This window comes from Rhincodon typus, chromosome 12 (assembly GCF_021869965.1).
Source record: "Rhincodon typus isolate 14 chromosome 12, sRhiTyp1.1, whole genome shotgun sequence".
Taxonomy (NCBI): Eukaryota; Metazoa; Chordata; class Chondrichthyes; order Orectolobiformes; family Rhincodontidae; genus Rhincodon; species Rhincodon typus.
The window spans coordinates 32,201,901-32,217,924 of record NC_063343.1 but is presented as its reverse complement, the minus strand read 5'-3'; the positions used below and the strand labels follow the sequence as shown (position 1 = coordinate 32,217,924).

Genomic DNA, 16,024 nt, shown 5'->3' with positions numbered 1-16,024 from the left:
CTGTCACAAATGTTGTACTGCGAAATAATGAGAACAAATCTAGCACAAATGTAGTCATTTAATCTGCAATTTAAATGTCTAGAGTTGCTGTCAAATTCTTTCTTGCTATACATAATATATTTGTAGAGTTTTGTTCATGTTTGCCCATGGTTTGCAACTGTAGTGTCATCAACATAATGGTGAGATCTTGCATGGTAGACTTGGTGCTAGGTCTAACAAAAGACTGACTATTATTTCAAACGAAGCTTGCAAGCTAAGAAAATACTTACAGAAGATATTTCAATTCAGCAAGTGCTATTAGTGGAAAATAAAACGATTTAGTATAGACCTGTGGTTATGTCTTGTTCTTTTGTATACAATGCCATTTTTCTTTTAAACTTGTTTTAGTTGGTAAATAACGGCTTGTATTTATGCAACAATTCCATGTAGTAAAATATCACGATGCAGTCCTTTGTATTTGTGGCTTAACTTTGTAATTTCAGCCCAGTGGAAAAATCCAGTAATACTTAAAAATGACTGTGCTGATTATGCTGGCCTTCTGTTTTGAAGGATGCACTATTGATTGATGCAGATCATTTGTGAAACTGGCAGCAAGGAAGGGTTTATCCCAGAATCTGATGCTTTTGTACAAGAAGCCATACATGTGCAAATCACAAACTCTCTTGTTCCACTTCTCTGTTGAAGTTCTCTCTCTCGCTCTTGTCTTCTCCATTGTCCCAACCAACAAAGTTTGCATATTTTCCATTTCTAGCGACTGTAGGCTAATTGGGAGTGTTGAGGAAAATTACCTGCAGCTGAAATCCAGCTGTATGAAAAATCTAGCCCATTAGCTAAACTGAGTCCAAATAATGTAAAATATTTAATGGATATACCTACAAAAGTGATTTAACCAGAAGCTGAAAAGAATACCTTGATCATTTCTGAACTATCAGTAACTTGTGGATGTGTAAATAGAATAGATAGAAAAACAGTTAATTGCTTTGTAACATCTTTATGAATAAAGTAATCATGTGTTTCTTTATTAATAAATGGCCAAAATTTTTAAAAAAAACTTTGAAGATATGGGCTTTGCTTGCTGGACCAGCATTTATTTCCCATCCTTAATTGCTTTTGAGAAGACAGTGGTGAGCTGTTGCCTTGAATTACTGCTGTCCATTTGGCTTGGGTAACATTCACTGCTATTAAGGGAGTTCCAGGATTGTGGCAGAGTAGTAGTGAAGCAGCAGCAATATGTTTGAGTTGGGTTGGTGAGCGACTTCAGGAGCAACTTTTAGGCGGTTGTGTTCCCATATATCTGATAACCTTGTCCTTCCAGATGGTAGCATGTTATGGGTTTGGAAGGTACTTTCAAAGAAGCCTTAATGCATTTCAGCTCTGAATTTTTGAAGAAATATGTCTATTTATTGGCGACGAAAGGGGTAAATGTCACCATATCTACAGACAATCCACTGGGCTACTATGTGCTAGTTGGTGTCGAACTTTTGGAGTGTTGTTAGAGCTGCAGAAGTAACAACCCTTATATCAAGGCTGCATTTGACAGAGTGTGGCATCAAGGAGCCCTAGCAAAACTGGAATCAATGGGTATCAGGGGGCAAATGCTCCATTGGTTGGAGTCATACCTGACACATAGGAAGATGGTCATGGCTATTGGAGGTTGTTATCTCAGTTCCAGGATACCACTGCAGGAGTTCCTCGGGTTGGTGTCCTCAGCCCAACCATCTTCAGCTGCTTCATCAATGACCTTCCCTCCATCATAAGGTCAAAATTGGGGATGTTCGCAGATGATGTGCAATGTTTACCATTCATGACTCCTCCGATACTGAAGCAGTCCGTGTTCAAATGCAACAAGATCTGGACGATATCCAGGCTTGGGCTGACAAGTGGCAAGTAACATTTGTGCCACACAAATGCCAGGCTATGACCGTCACCCACAAGAGACCATTTAACCACCGCCCCTTGACATTCAATGGTGTTACCATCACTGAATCCCCCACGATCAACATCCTAGGGGTTACCATTGACCAGAAACTCAACTTGACTCTCCACATAAACTGTGGCTAGAAGAGCAGGCCAGAAGCTAGGAATATTGTGGCGAGTAACTCACCTCCTGATTCCTCAAAGCATGTCCGCCTTCTACAAGGCACAAGTCAGGAGTGTGATGGAATACTCCCTACTTGCTTGGATGAGTGCAGCCCCAACAACACTCAAGAAGCTTGACACCGTCCAGGACAAAGCAGCCCGCTTATTTGGCACTACATCCACAAGCGTCCACTCCCTCCACCACCAATGCACAGTAGCAGCAGTGTGTACTATCTGCGAGATGTACTGCAGAAATTCACCAAATATCCTCAGACACACCTTCCAAATCCACGACCGCTTCCATCTAGAAGGACAAGGGCAGCAGATGTATGGGAACACCACCACCTCCAAGCCACTCACAATCCTGACTTTGAAATATATTGCTGTTCCTTCACTGTTCACCAAAATCCTGGAATTCTCTCCATAATAGTATTGTGGGTCAACCTACAGCAAGTGGACTGCAGCAGTTCAAGAAGGCAGCTCATCACCACCTTTGCAAGGGCAACTAGGGATGGGCAAGAAATGCTGGCCAGCCAGCAACACCCATATTTCTCGAATGAATAGGGGGAAAAAAAAACTCTCTCAGGCATGTGGTGACAATTCTGGATGGATGCCAGTGTTGTAGTTTTACTGGAATAGCTTGGCTAGGAGTAAGACTATTTCTGAAGCAGAAGTGTTCAGTTCTATTGCCGGAATGTTGTAAGCGGCCCTTAATAGTTGCTGTATCAAATGCATTCAGCTATTTCTTGATCACAGGAAGTGAATTACATTGGCTGAAAATACTGCATAAAAGGACAACACTTAATTTGTAACTTTATGCACATTAAATTTGAAGGGAATAATACAGTAAATAATTACAAAATTGTTTTTATTGGAATTTGATTTGAACGATACCTCTCTAGGGGTTTAAGGTACTTTTTTTTGTGTTAGATATGCAGCAAATGGTGAAGCAATTGCATTTGTGCTGACCTCAAACCTGCCCATAAGGATCTAGCAATCTCTGTGATCTAGTTTTTCACTTTCCTAAGGGCTGTTTGACGTTAATTCGGAAGATCCGCAGGTATCCGGCATCAATGATTTTACCAAGCTACAGTCACGTTAGAAGTATTGTGTAGGATAGCAAACCAGGAAGTTCAAAGCACTTTGCCTGAATATTTTTGTTAGAAATGATAGATTATTATATAAATGATTGAATTCAGAAGTATAGCATATTTTAATTCGTTTTTTTCACAAGAAAAATTTAATATCCTACAGATATAATTACATTTTATTGGTCAGTGAAGATATGTGGTAGTGATTATGAAATTATAATCAAATCAAAAGCCATTCTATCCATTTGTATCTGTGCCATTCTCTGTAAATGAAGATTAGCTGGCTACATAGTCCAGCCGTTTCCTTGTGGCAGTTGTTTTTCTTTTCAGGTACTTACCTAATTCTCTGAAACTTACGATTGAATTTGTCACCACCACACTCTGTGGCAGGACATTTCAGATGGTAACCACTCGCTGTTATTTTTTAAAAACATTTCCTCATATTGCTGTTAGTTCTGTTTTGCTAATCACCTTAAACTGATATCCTTTGATTCTCAACCTTCTGCCAAGCCTCTGTCCAAATTCCTATCCTGATTTTGAACATTTCTGTCACATCTCCTCCTCTCTCATTTCACTAACGAGAATCCAAACTGTTAAAGCAACTGAAGCCTATCATTATTGGAAAAATTTGATTAAAATTTTTTCTGCACCCTCTAAGTCCTTCACATCTTTCCTGAAATGTAATACATAGAAATAAATACAATGCATATTGACAGAACAGGAAAGTAATAAAATTATTTAAATGGGGAGATTGCAGAACTGAGGTGCAGAAGAATCTGATTTGTCCTGGGATATGAATCTCAAAATCTTTAGTATATAGGTCCAGCAAGTGAACGGGAAGACTAATAGATATTACCATTTAATGTATGGTAACTGGAGTGTAAAAGTAGCAAAGTTTACCACCATTGTGCTCAGCATTGATGAGACCACGTTGAAAGTACGGTGTGCTGTTTTGGTCTTATTATTTAAGAAAAGATCTAATTGCTTCGGAACCATTTAAGAGACAGTTAACTCAATAAGTTGGGCCTATGTCCATTGGAGTTTCAAAAAATGAGAAGTCATCTTATTGAAACACTCGATCCTACAGGGTCTTGACATGGTGGATGCTGAAACGATGTTTCTGCTTGTGGGTAAGAGTAGACCTTGGGGACAGTTTGAAAATAAGTCGTTGCCCATTGAGATGGGTGCGATTTTCTTTTCTGATGGCTATGTAAGTGTAGAACTCTGTTCCCCAGAGAGCTGTCAAGGGAGGGTCATTGAATGTTTTTAAGGCCGAGGTAGATCGCTTCCTTTGTTAGTCAAGAATCCAAGGATAAGCAAGAAGGTGAAATTAATCCACAACCAAATCAGTCATGATCCTATTGAATGGTATAACAGGCTTAAAATACTAAATGGGCAACTCTTAATGTATTTGATTCTGCTGTTAATTTGTGTACTGTTGTGCATGTTTGTCATACCTTCCTTGCCTTAGTACTCTCTGCAGCTATACACTCAATCCCATATATTTTTTCAAGCATATTCTCACTCTGCCCTGGTTCAACAAGTACTGCACATATTCTCTCATGTCCCCTACTCCTGCAGCTGCTTTCAACTGAAACATTATTTTCTTCACTCTTTATTTTTTTTACCAGCCTGTAGGACTTTGCACTTGCTTTAAGTGTCATCTCACCAACCCGTCTATCTCCAATGGAAGATCATAACTATCCTGCATTTGGCCCATATTCCGCTAAATCTTTCCTATTCGTATACCTGTTCAAATGTCTTAAATGTTGTAATGTTTCATTTAAACTTTCCATGTTTTCTGTCTTGTATGAATCTTGTATTTGTCTCGTGTACGCCAAGTTTAGATAAGCTTTTTCCTCTCTTTACATCCACAGTTTATTACACTAATCTTGCAGGGGCCTGAACATTGTCAGGTATGAAGAGAAATATAGCAGAATCATGTGAGCAGTCTAGTGAAGCCTAGCTTGATGTTGGGCGCAACTCTTTAACTTTTAACTAAGTTCCAGGTGTCAATGCAAGATGCTTATTTGGCAGTAGCGCGTTACCTATTAAAGGATTATTGCTTGTTAACAACTCAATTGCACATCTCGCCTCCTATTGTGCACTTCTATCTAACTTGTAATATCCAATTTATACATTCCACTCCTATCTCAACTCAATTTTTATTTAACTGATTGATTCCTTCTCGTTTATTTTCTTTTGGATCATGGACACAGCTTTACATTTCCATTCTGAGTCTGCTGGACAAATCTTTCATAATTTTGATGGCCTCAGATGTTGGTTAGGCCACTTTTGGAGTGCTGTATACAGTATGGTCACCCCATTATAGGAAGGATCTTAGTAAATTGGAAAAGTTGCAGAAAAGATGTACAAGGATGTTACCGGGGTTGGAGGGTTTGAGTTATACAGGGAGGCTGGATAGGCTGGGAGTGTTTTCACTGGAGTGTAGAAGATTGAGGGGTGAGCTTAGAGTTTTATAAAATCATGAGGGGCTTAGATAAGGAGAATTACAAGGGTCTTTTCCTGAGGATGCGGGAATTCAAAACTAGAGGGCATTATTTTAAGGTGAGAGGAGAAACTTTCTCTGAGGATCACTCGTAGGTGGAATGAACTGCCAGAGGAAGTGGCAGATGCAGGCAGTTACAACATTTAAAAGGCATTTGAACAGTATATGAGAGGAAAGGTTTAGAGGAATATGGCCAAATGCAGGTAAGTGGAACTAGTTTAATTTGGGAAACCTGGTTGGCATGGACGAATTGGACCAAAGGGTCTGTTGCCAGTCTCTAACTTTTGACTCTTTTTTTGTTTCCAATTGGAGAACTGGAACACTTCTATATGTTCTCATAACACACCACAGTGATGACCTGCCCTGTCCCTTTGGCAACCTTCTTATCTAGATGCTAGCCCAGTTCAACCTCTCACCGTAGCCAGAGCTACTCACCACAGCCAGGATATCTGAAAATAAACAATTATCCCTGGTGTCAGTGCCATCTTTAACAGGCTGTTCAGACAAACACTCGGTCTGGAACTGCCCTGTGCCATTCATGGCTTTTGCCCTAGATCTGCCAGAAGGTGAAATTGGCACCCTGCTTTGCAGGCAGAGACCGATGTCCTTGTGACCAGGCTGATGTGGGGGGTGTCCACCTGCCCCAGGAGTGGCAGTAGAGGGCATAATACCAGACCCTGCCAGCTTCATCCAAGTTCACCACACAGGTCAGTGCAGCCTTAGCAATCTGGAGGAATATGTATGAAGAAGATCAGTGACCTTTTCTGATCCGTCAGTGTATGTGCCACCACCACATTTCTCGCGCTCTCTCTCTCTCGCACTTTTATCTTTGCTACTGTATTCACCTCTTAGCAAGGCTGATGCTCTGCCACTTGTGACAGCATGAAACAACTTTGCTCGTTCGATCTCTGCTACCCGATTTTCCCCATACTAACAACCCTGTGCTGTCTACTCCCTCATGCAACACCTCACCTCTACCAGCACTAGCAGTTGTTCCAGCCATTTTCATCTCTCAATCTCTCCTGGTGGATTGCACAACATGTAACTCCTCATCCCCAAGAGAAGGGACGACCTGACCCTGACCACCCCAAGTGGCTACCTGACCATGTTCAAGCCCCTAGATATATCAGAAGCTTCCCTTGACATCCATGCCAGGACACCCTTTCTAAAGAGTGTCACCCTTGACATAAGTGAGCACTTCTCCTCTCTGACCTTAACAAATGGCCAATTGGTGGAAGCATATGCTGTTGTTTTATGTAGCTGTTGCTGGCACATGGTGTAGATGTAACAATGATGTAGCACCATGTAAACCCCTCCCAACTAGTGACAGCTTACAACCATAACAAGCTGCTTGGTTTTGTATCTGCACTAAAACAGAACCGTACAGGGAAAGGCAGGGGTGCCTTGAGCATCTAAGTAGGTACGAGGTAAGTGAGTGCTCAGAGGGTGTGCCAGCAGCCCTGAGATGCAGTCTGATCCAGTCTGTGAGCTTGGTGCCTGTCCAAGTGTTCTTGTAGCAGTATTGTGATCAGAGGTGTCCATGCTTCCCAAGGTTCAGAATTCAAGTGCAAAAGTACATAGTAAGTGGATCAGGATGTGCTATTAGGTCGTGGATAAACCGGCACAAGTCAGATGCCAAGGTCTGTTAAGAGTGAGGTTCATGTGACTATACCACATATGCCCTGAGATGTTGGTGCTGGGCGTTCAAGATGGAGATTTTGGGTCACCAGGCACCCCTTTGATTTTCAAGTCAAGACTTTTCTGCCTCTAGTTTCTATCTGATCTGTGGTAGAATAAGAACTTGCATAGTAATGAGGTGAGATTCTGTGTTAATAAGGGTGATACTGAGCAATAATCGCAACTTAGAGGCATCTCAATGCTTGCTAGCAAGAATTACATCACAAGTCCCAGAACTCTATTGAAAAACGTGATTCTACTCCCGACCATAAAAAAAGGCATCACTGGATTTCTCTCGATTCTGCTGGCTTCAACACCATAGCCCATGTCATTCAGGATCTTATAATATTCTTCCCTTAGATATGAGCATATAACATAAGCATTTTTTTCTTTCCTCCATTCAATGAGACAATTGTGACCTAATGATCCTCAATTCCATCCACAAATTTGACTATAGTACATTCAATTTCTGAGCCTTCTGAATTATGTCTTCACACCTATTCTGAAGTCATAGAATCACAGAATGTATGGAAACAGGCCCTTCGGCCCAACAAGTCCACACCGAACCTCGGACCATCCCACCCAGACCCATCCCCTGTAACTGACCTAATCTACACATCCCTGAACACTACGAGCAATTTAGCACGGCCAATCCACCTAGCCTGCACATCTTTGGACTGTGGGAGGAAACCGGAGCACCGGAGGAAACCCATGCAAACTCCACACAGACAGTTGCCCGAGGGTGGAATTGAACCCAGGTTGCTGTTGCTGTGAGGCAGTAGTGCTAACCACTGAGCCACCGTGCCGCCCCATAAAAGGAAGGTGGGAATTCCTTGGAGTTGGAATAAACTAATGGCTTTAATATGTTTATTCTCTCTATTATAAAGTCAGCAGTACAATTGTTTTATTCATTAACACCTTGGTGGTCCTGCTGGGGACTTGACTGCAGTCACGTGCATTTTTTTGGAATTGATGCCTTTCTGTTTATCAAGGTTAAACTGTCCAATATCTTGAGTCCCTCCCTTCAGTGCAACTTGAGCAGCAGCATCTTCCTTGTTGGAAAGTATTTTTACATCTCTTTTTTTTAAAACCTCATCTATGCCCTCTGCCTCTGAGTGGATCGTTTTTTTGATCCCTGTTTTTTTTTCCAATTGGTTCCAGCCCTCCTTGTTACACTCGCAGTTTCTAGGTCTTCAGTGGATTCTTGAATTCCCTTTTTATGTTAGCATTCTAATTTTATATCTTAAAATATTTCTTTCCCTTTCACCTCTTGTTCTTTTGCATATTATCTTCAATCTGTGCCCTCTGGTGATTATTTGTTCTGTCACTGGAAATGGATTTCTGCTCGCATTACAGAATTCAGAACAAGCAAGTGACTTGTCTGACATTCTTGTCATTTTATTTAAATGTTTGGTAATTCATTTGGATGAAGTAGAACAAAGATGCACTTGAGGTACACTTTTGTATTCCTTAATAACAACTGTGCATTCAGCAACTCAAATATGTCTAAATTTCTCCACAAACTCTGTAGTTTTACACTGTTCAACATAAGGATGTAGACCTGCTCGCCGAGCTGGTGGGTTTGGGTGCAAACATTTCATCACCCTGATAGGTAACATTGTCAGTGCGTCTCTGGTGAAGCATTGATGTTTGGTCCCACTTTGTTATTTATATGCGTCAGTTTTTTGGGGTGTTTGGTACCACTTCCGGTTTTGTTTCTCAGTGGTTTGTACACAGGGTCTAATTCAGTGTGTTTGTTGATGGAGTTCTGGTTAGAATGCCAGGCCTTGAGGAATTCCCTGGCGTGTCTCTGTTTGGCTTATGCAAGCAACGATATGGCTGTGTTGTCCCAGTCGAATTTGTGTCCCTCATTGTCCGTGTGTAGTGAGACAAGTGAGAATTGCCAGAAACACTGGTTTTGGGTATGGGATCCTTTTACATTTGTCAGTAGCTTTCGCAGGGTGGTTGTTGGTTTGTGGGCTATCCTGATACCTAGGGGTCTGAGTAGTCTTCTGGTCGTCTCTGAAATGTCCTTGATGTCCGGCAGGGTGATTAGTGAGTCTGGTCGTGTGGTGTCTTCCTGTTGTGTGGAAGACACAACACGACCAGACTCACTAATCACCCTACCGGACATAAAGGGCATAGTGGAGATGACAACATGACTACTCAGACCCCTAGGTATCAGGGTAGCCCACAAACCAACAATCTCCCTACGAAAGCTACTGATGAACGTAAAGGATCCCATACCCAAAACCAGCAAAACCGGTGTGACATACAAAGCATACATGCAAGGACTGAGATAAACACTACAGAGGCCAAACCAGAAGAAAATGGACAATACGGATACACGAACACGAATTAGCCACCAAGAGACACACCAATTCTCGCTTGTCTCACTACACACGGACAACGAGGGACACGAATTTGACTCGGACAACACATCGATAATTGCACAAGCCAAACAGAGACACGCCAGAGAATTCCTGGAGGCCTGGTATTCCAACTGGAACTCCATCAACAAACACATTGAATTAGACCCTGTGTACAAACCACTGAGAAACAACTGGAAGTGATACCAAACACCCCAACAAACTGAGGCATATAAATAACAAGTGAGACATAACACCAACGCTTCACTGGAGGTGCACTGACTATGTTACCTAGCAGGGGGAGAAAATGTTTGCAACCAAACCCACTGGCTCGGCGAGCAAGTCTACAACCTCATCCACAACTCGAGTTCCAAATCTTTTCAAACTGTTCAACATAATTAACAAATTTCTTAATTAATATATACTCCTGTGATAGGATAATGATTTGAGCAGTTTCAAAATCGGATTTCAATGAGGATTGCAACAATAATGCATCTGATATATCATGAAAGCAGAGGATAGTTCTCAGACAAGCGCTTAGATCTTGTGCAGACCAACTGGCGGAGGTATTCATCCATATCTTCAACGTCTCCCTCTACAAGCTGAAATCCCTACCTGCCTCAGAAAACCACCATCATCCCAGTACTTGAAGCATATGCAATGTGCCTTACTGACTGCCACCCAGTGGCTCCGACCTCCATAATCATGACGTGTTTCAAGAGGGTGGTCATGGCCCACATCAGCTCTAGCCTGCTCTACAATTTGCCTACCGACGTAACCGGTCCACAGCGGATGCCATTTCCCTTGCCCTGCACCATTCCCTGGAACATCTGGACAACAAGGACACCTACATTGGACTCCTGCTCATCGACTGCAGCTCAGCTTCAACACCATTATCCCCTCCAGACTGACCTCAAAAACTCCGAGACCTCCTCAGCTCTGCCCTCTGCCAATGGATCCTCAGCATTCTGACCCACAGACCTCAATCATTGAAGATGGACAACTGCACCTTCTCCACAATAACACTCAACACTGGAGCACCCTAAGGATGTGTCCTCAGCCCCCTACTATACTCTTTGTACAACCGTGACTGTATTGCCAAATTCCGAACAAACGCGGTCTACAAGTTTGCAGATGACGCCACAGTGGTAAGACGGTTATCAAACAACGACAAGTCCAGAATACAGAAAGAAGGAGAGGGCTTGGTGACGTGATGTAATGAGAAAACCCCTCTCAAAGTTGGCAAAACTAAAGAACTGATCATTTCCTTCAGAAAGAAAGGAGGAGAACACACTCCCATCTATTTCAATGGAATTGAGGTTGACTTGGTGGAGAGAGTAAAGTTCCTAGGAGTGATGATAACCGGCAGCCTGTACCTGGACATCCAACGTAGATACAATGGTCAAGAAGGCACAACAATGCCTCTTCTTCCTCAAGCAGCTCGGAAATTTGGCATGTCCATAAGGACCCTCACCAACTCTTACAGATGCACCATTGAAAGCGTACTGTCCGGGTGCATAACTGCCTGGTACAGCAACTGCTCTGCCCAGGACGGGAAAAAAAATCTACAGAAGGTTGTGTGTACAGCCCAGAACATCATGGAAACCAACCTTCCATCCACGGACTCCATTCGCCATAGAAAGGCGATCAACATCATCAAAGACCCATCGCACCCCAGTAATGATTTCTTACAACCTCTTTTTCTGTAGGCAGAAGATACAAAAGCCTGATCTCTCACACCAGCAGGTTCAGGAACAGCTTCTTCTTGGCCATTATTAGACGGATGAATGAACTCTCTAACTTCAAATAATGCTGATCTTGATAATGTTGACCTTACCTTGCGTACACCCTGTACGACACAACCTGTATGCATCTGTCTTTTTTTTCACCCTATGATTTGCATGTCCTTGCTTACTATGATCTGTCTATACTGCTCGTAAACAAAGCTTTTCACTGTACTTTAGGTACGCATGACAATAAATAAATCAAATCAAATCATTTACTGTCCAATCAAGTTTAACACTTGGCATAGCCTAATTAAGTGCACAGGAAATATTAGTGTAAATGGATATTGGCAAAGTCTGTGTACAAACTATGTAAATTTTCTGTTACGTGAAATTCTACCTCATTAATATCAGGAAATGGAACTGAATTATATTGTATGTAGAAGACAGATGGCACTTCGATGCTTCATTGGCAAGAGAACATTGGGGAAAACAAAGTTTAGTGCTATGTCTGATGTATTTGCTGCATAAAGAAAATGTTTTCTGTCCATATGTACTTTTATTTGATCATGCACTATGCTATGTATGCAATTATTTGCTCCAGTTCTGTTAATATTCTATTCTCCATTTCCACAAGTTCTGAATAATTTACGTTGCTCCTCTGCGGGGAGAAAAGGAAATGTGGAAATTGGAAAAGGAATGGTTATGCAATTTGATTCTAAAAAGATACATGATGTCATTGATCTGGTATTGGTGTGGGCTTTAACTATTGTTTGCAGCTGAAACATTTTATAGTTTTTTTTTAGTATGTTCAATCCCCCAGAAACTTGGAATAAATATACTGTCTGCCATGTACTTGCATATAAAGTAGTTACAGATGTGTTTTTGGTTTGTGCTAAGTTAGCTCATTTTAGCCAGATTGGAAGGGAGGTGCCATTATTTATTTCATTTGACTGAGTTTATCGCTGAAAATAATTGATGTGGATTTCTTTTTTGTAAGACCTAGTTACCACTAGGTCCCAGCTGGCAATCCGTAACACTGGAATGAAATAGTTTCTTCAGGTGATGAGCCAAACAAAAATCGCAATAGGTTTATGTGATTCCCAAAAATGAATAGTTAGTTCTATTGCATATTACTTCTTTTCTATAAGAGGATTTAGTTTTTGGTCCTTTTTTATTAGCTTTTTTTTTCCATCTTGCTTCAGAATCATTTCCCTGATTTCCTTTCATTAAAGTCTAAATTCTGTGTTAGCTTTTTTTGTTTTAATTTGACTCTCTTGATGACATTTCTTTCCTGTTACTGGTGTAATTGAATATAATAGTGTTGCATAATACTGGAAATTTGCATTTTTTTACAAAGTTATTTTACTTGTAACAAGTATCACTACTTTGTTATCGAGGCTGCATTTTAAGTACATTAGTAGCCTTTGTTCTCACTTTTGCTACACTGGACATTCTTTTGTGCATGTTCCTGCTCCATTTTATAGGCTTTGTTTGGTGTTTTCCTTATTTCCTGTCAATATTTCACAGGATACTATTCATGCTTTCATTTTCTTGTCAGTTTCTTTACATGTTGTGCTTTCTCAGTCTTGCTTCAATGAAATTGCTATTACTTTTTTCTCTTGTATGCACTCTGCTCGTGCATTTCACTCATATTTTTGTTTCTTTTCAGGCAGCCTAATTGAAATATCACCAGAAAATTGCCATAATCTTGCTAAGTAAAGGAAACTTCCATTTATCTAGAAGTGCAGTGTTTAAGATTGTACAACTTACCTCTATCACAGTAATCCACAGTTTTACTGATGCACGTTCATCTCAGTTGATGGTGTTATATCCGTTGTTTGCACATTGACTGTATATGACCTTTTCCACACTGCAGGGATTCTGTCATTCTATGTTCCTCTTCACCTTTGAGGAAACTTACTGTCAATTCAGTGTTGTTGTTTTGAACTTAAATTTGTATGAATTTAATTAGTGCATCTATTTTCTTGGGCCAAAATAATTATGGATTTCAGAATTGAGTGATAAACATTGTTTTGTTTTTATTTCATTTTTTGCCATTTTAGCCCTGAGAGCGGTGCTGCAGGGAGATCATTTGACCTAGCTTCTGCCCTTGAGCCCAGCTCTGAGTCTTATGAAGATTCAGGTAATTCTTGCCTTTTTTGAGCTTTTACATTTATGCTGGCTACTGCAAGGCAATTCTATATTGTTTCTCAAATTGATGATGAAATCAGAACGCATTGCACTTTTTAAATTTTATTTATTGTGTTGAAAATGCTTGTCACCATAAAATATTAAGAGCAAACTAATTCTTTTAAGTAAAGTAAGTGAGTATGTTTCATTCTATTGCACTAGTTTTGTGTTCCAGTATCGAATTGGGTCACACTTAAACTTATACATTAATGGAAACATCCTAATGAGTTGGCAACATTTCTAACCATATTCAGCTGGTCTCAGCTTCTATGGAGAATTAAACAGAGTTAATATTTCAAGTTGTTGATATTTCATTTAGAACAAGTAGGGGGCAGTTAGAGTGAGGGGATTTGGGGGGAAACTGAGGTAAAGGGACATCAGAGGAATGAGAGGAACCAAGGACGGTGGCAGGGGGAGTTGTATCTGAAGTTTGGGAATGTAAAGTGATGACATCAGCAGTTGAAAAAACTATGTATATACTCGAAGGACAGAGCGGGAACTCACTCTGATTTCTGCTTCCATTTCATCAGCTTTAAGATTTGCAGTGCATGAGAAAAGCACAAAACCAAAAAAAAAAAATCAAGAGTTGAAATCACAGTAATAGAATCATTTATAAGTATTTGGTCAAATAACATGGGATCAACAGTTACAGTCTGAGATTGTTGAATTTGATGATCAATAAAGTGTCTTGTTAAAAGATGAGGTGATCTTTCTGAAACTTAGTTTGAATTTCAATGGGATGATATTGAAGGCCAAGGTCAGACTGGGAAAGTTGATTTTTTTTTTACTGTGGAAGGCCTCTTACTGAACAAGTGGCTTCCTATCACAAAATATTGGACTGTTTTGTAGACCTTTAATGACATCATTTTTCTGAATGATTCTTTCCTCTAGGCTGTTTTTAGACCTAACCAACCTAAATACTTGGAGATAAACACAGCTAACAAAAGTCCTGAGCACAGTCCTAGTGTTTCAAGGCACTGAATAAGTTTGGAATTGGAATTTCTTTGGAATTGGATTATATTAGATTTCAGGATTTTGTTTAGTGATTTGGAAACACGTTTTGGATGTTTCATTGTATTTGGTACACAAAAATGAGGAATTACAATGGAATATGAAGTTGCCATCACATAAGATATAGATATATCAATGTGCTATCTAATGTTTAATAAGGTGACGGGTAATGGAAGTATTAAAAACGGCCATTTTGCATCAGCAGATTGAATGAATTTATTTCCAATGGACTAAGTTTTGAGTTTCTCTTTTCCTTACGTGGAACAATTCCTGTTTCTTTTCTTGAAGTTCAATGTTTTTGGTAAGGAATGGATTTCTTCCCAACACTTGTCCATTTGTTTTTTTTTTTGCTTCTATTTCAAGCAATTTCACTCCTTACATTTTTAAGAATATTTGACTTGGCCTAATAAGTAAGTAAGTATAATGGAACCTGGGATTGTTTTTATTGACATTTTTATTTGGGATTTCCAAGACAGAGCCTTCACGTGAGAGCCTTAATTGTAGGTTGCAAAGCCAAACGGTTTTTAATTAAAATATTTAATAAATAAGTGATTAGTAGCAATCCTATATTTTTCACTTCGCAAAATATATTAGCTGACTGACTATTAAGAACAAATTATACACAGCTGGACTGATAAAGCCATGAGTATAATTACTTTCAGACAATTGTCGTATTAAGTATTTCTTTGTCAGTTTGACAAGTTGTTCAATTTATATTCTCTTGGGGCAGAATTTCAAGAACTTCTGCCAACTAGTTTGCAGGAAGAGGGGGCTGTAAGATTCCTCCATTGGTCTTCTCACTACATTCCTTCCTGTTCCCAACTTGCCCTCAGTTTTACTTGTGGACAAGGCCTAGGCCACACATACTTCTGCCCCTTCACCACCTCACTTGAGCTACTTCAGTGGCCAGTCACTTAAGGCCTATTTCCCATCCAGCCTCAATTCTGAGGTTAGCAGGATGAGTTCATTGGCTGCCCAGTGGGTATGAAGTGAATACACGGTACAATAGAAGCAGTCCACCAGGTTCACTGCATGGGCTGCTATCAGGCAGGAAGGTGGCTGCCTCTGCTGGGGAGTCCTATGTGCTTATTGGGACTGGGCATCTCAGGATTGTACCTCCCCCTAACCCCTTAGTCTAGGCCTTCCTTCCTCTGTTTTCCCCCACTGACCAAGGTCTTCCCAAATGGACTGATCATAATCAATGCTTGGGCTTTGGGCAGGAAGGAGGCATGCCTCCGTTTAATGGAGTATTTTGTATATCAGGTGCCCACATTAAAATGGGTGCTCCCTCCCATCATGGCCTCTTTCCCCCAAGATCCCCCCCGCCCACTATCCGACTGACTGCTCCCCTCACTGTTATGAGATTCTCTG

The 16,024-nt window shown here is 40.6% G+C and overlaps 1 protein-coding gene across 6 annotated transcripts in view; it reads left to right on the top strand.

Moving 5' to 3' along the window:
* pdlim7 (PDZ and LIM domain 7) overlaps positions 1 to 16,024 on the top strand; it is a 122,800-nt gene that overhangs the window by 80,773 nt on the left and 26,003 nt on the right. For all 6 annotated transcript variants that reach the window (XM_048603611.1, XM_048603617.1, XM_048603614.1 and 3 more), the window contains one exon: positions 13,516 to 13,595. In XM_048603611.1, the coding sequence (XP_048459568.1) occupies positions 13,516 to 13,595 (80 nt within the window). The remainder of the gene's footprint in view (positions 1 to 13,515; positions 13,596 to 16,024) is intronic.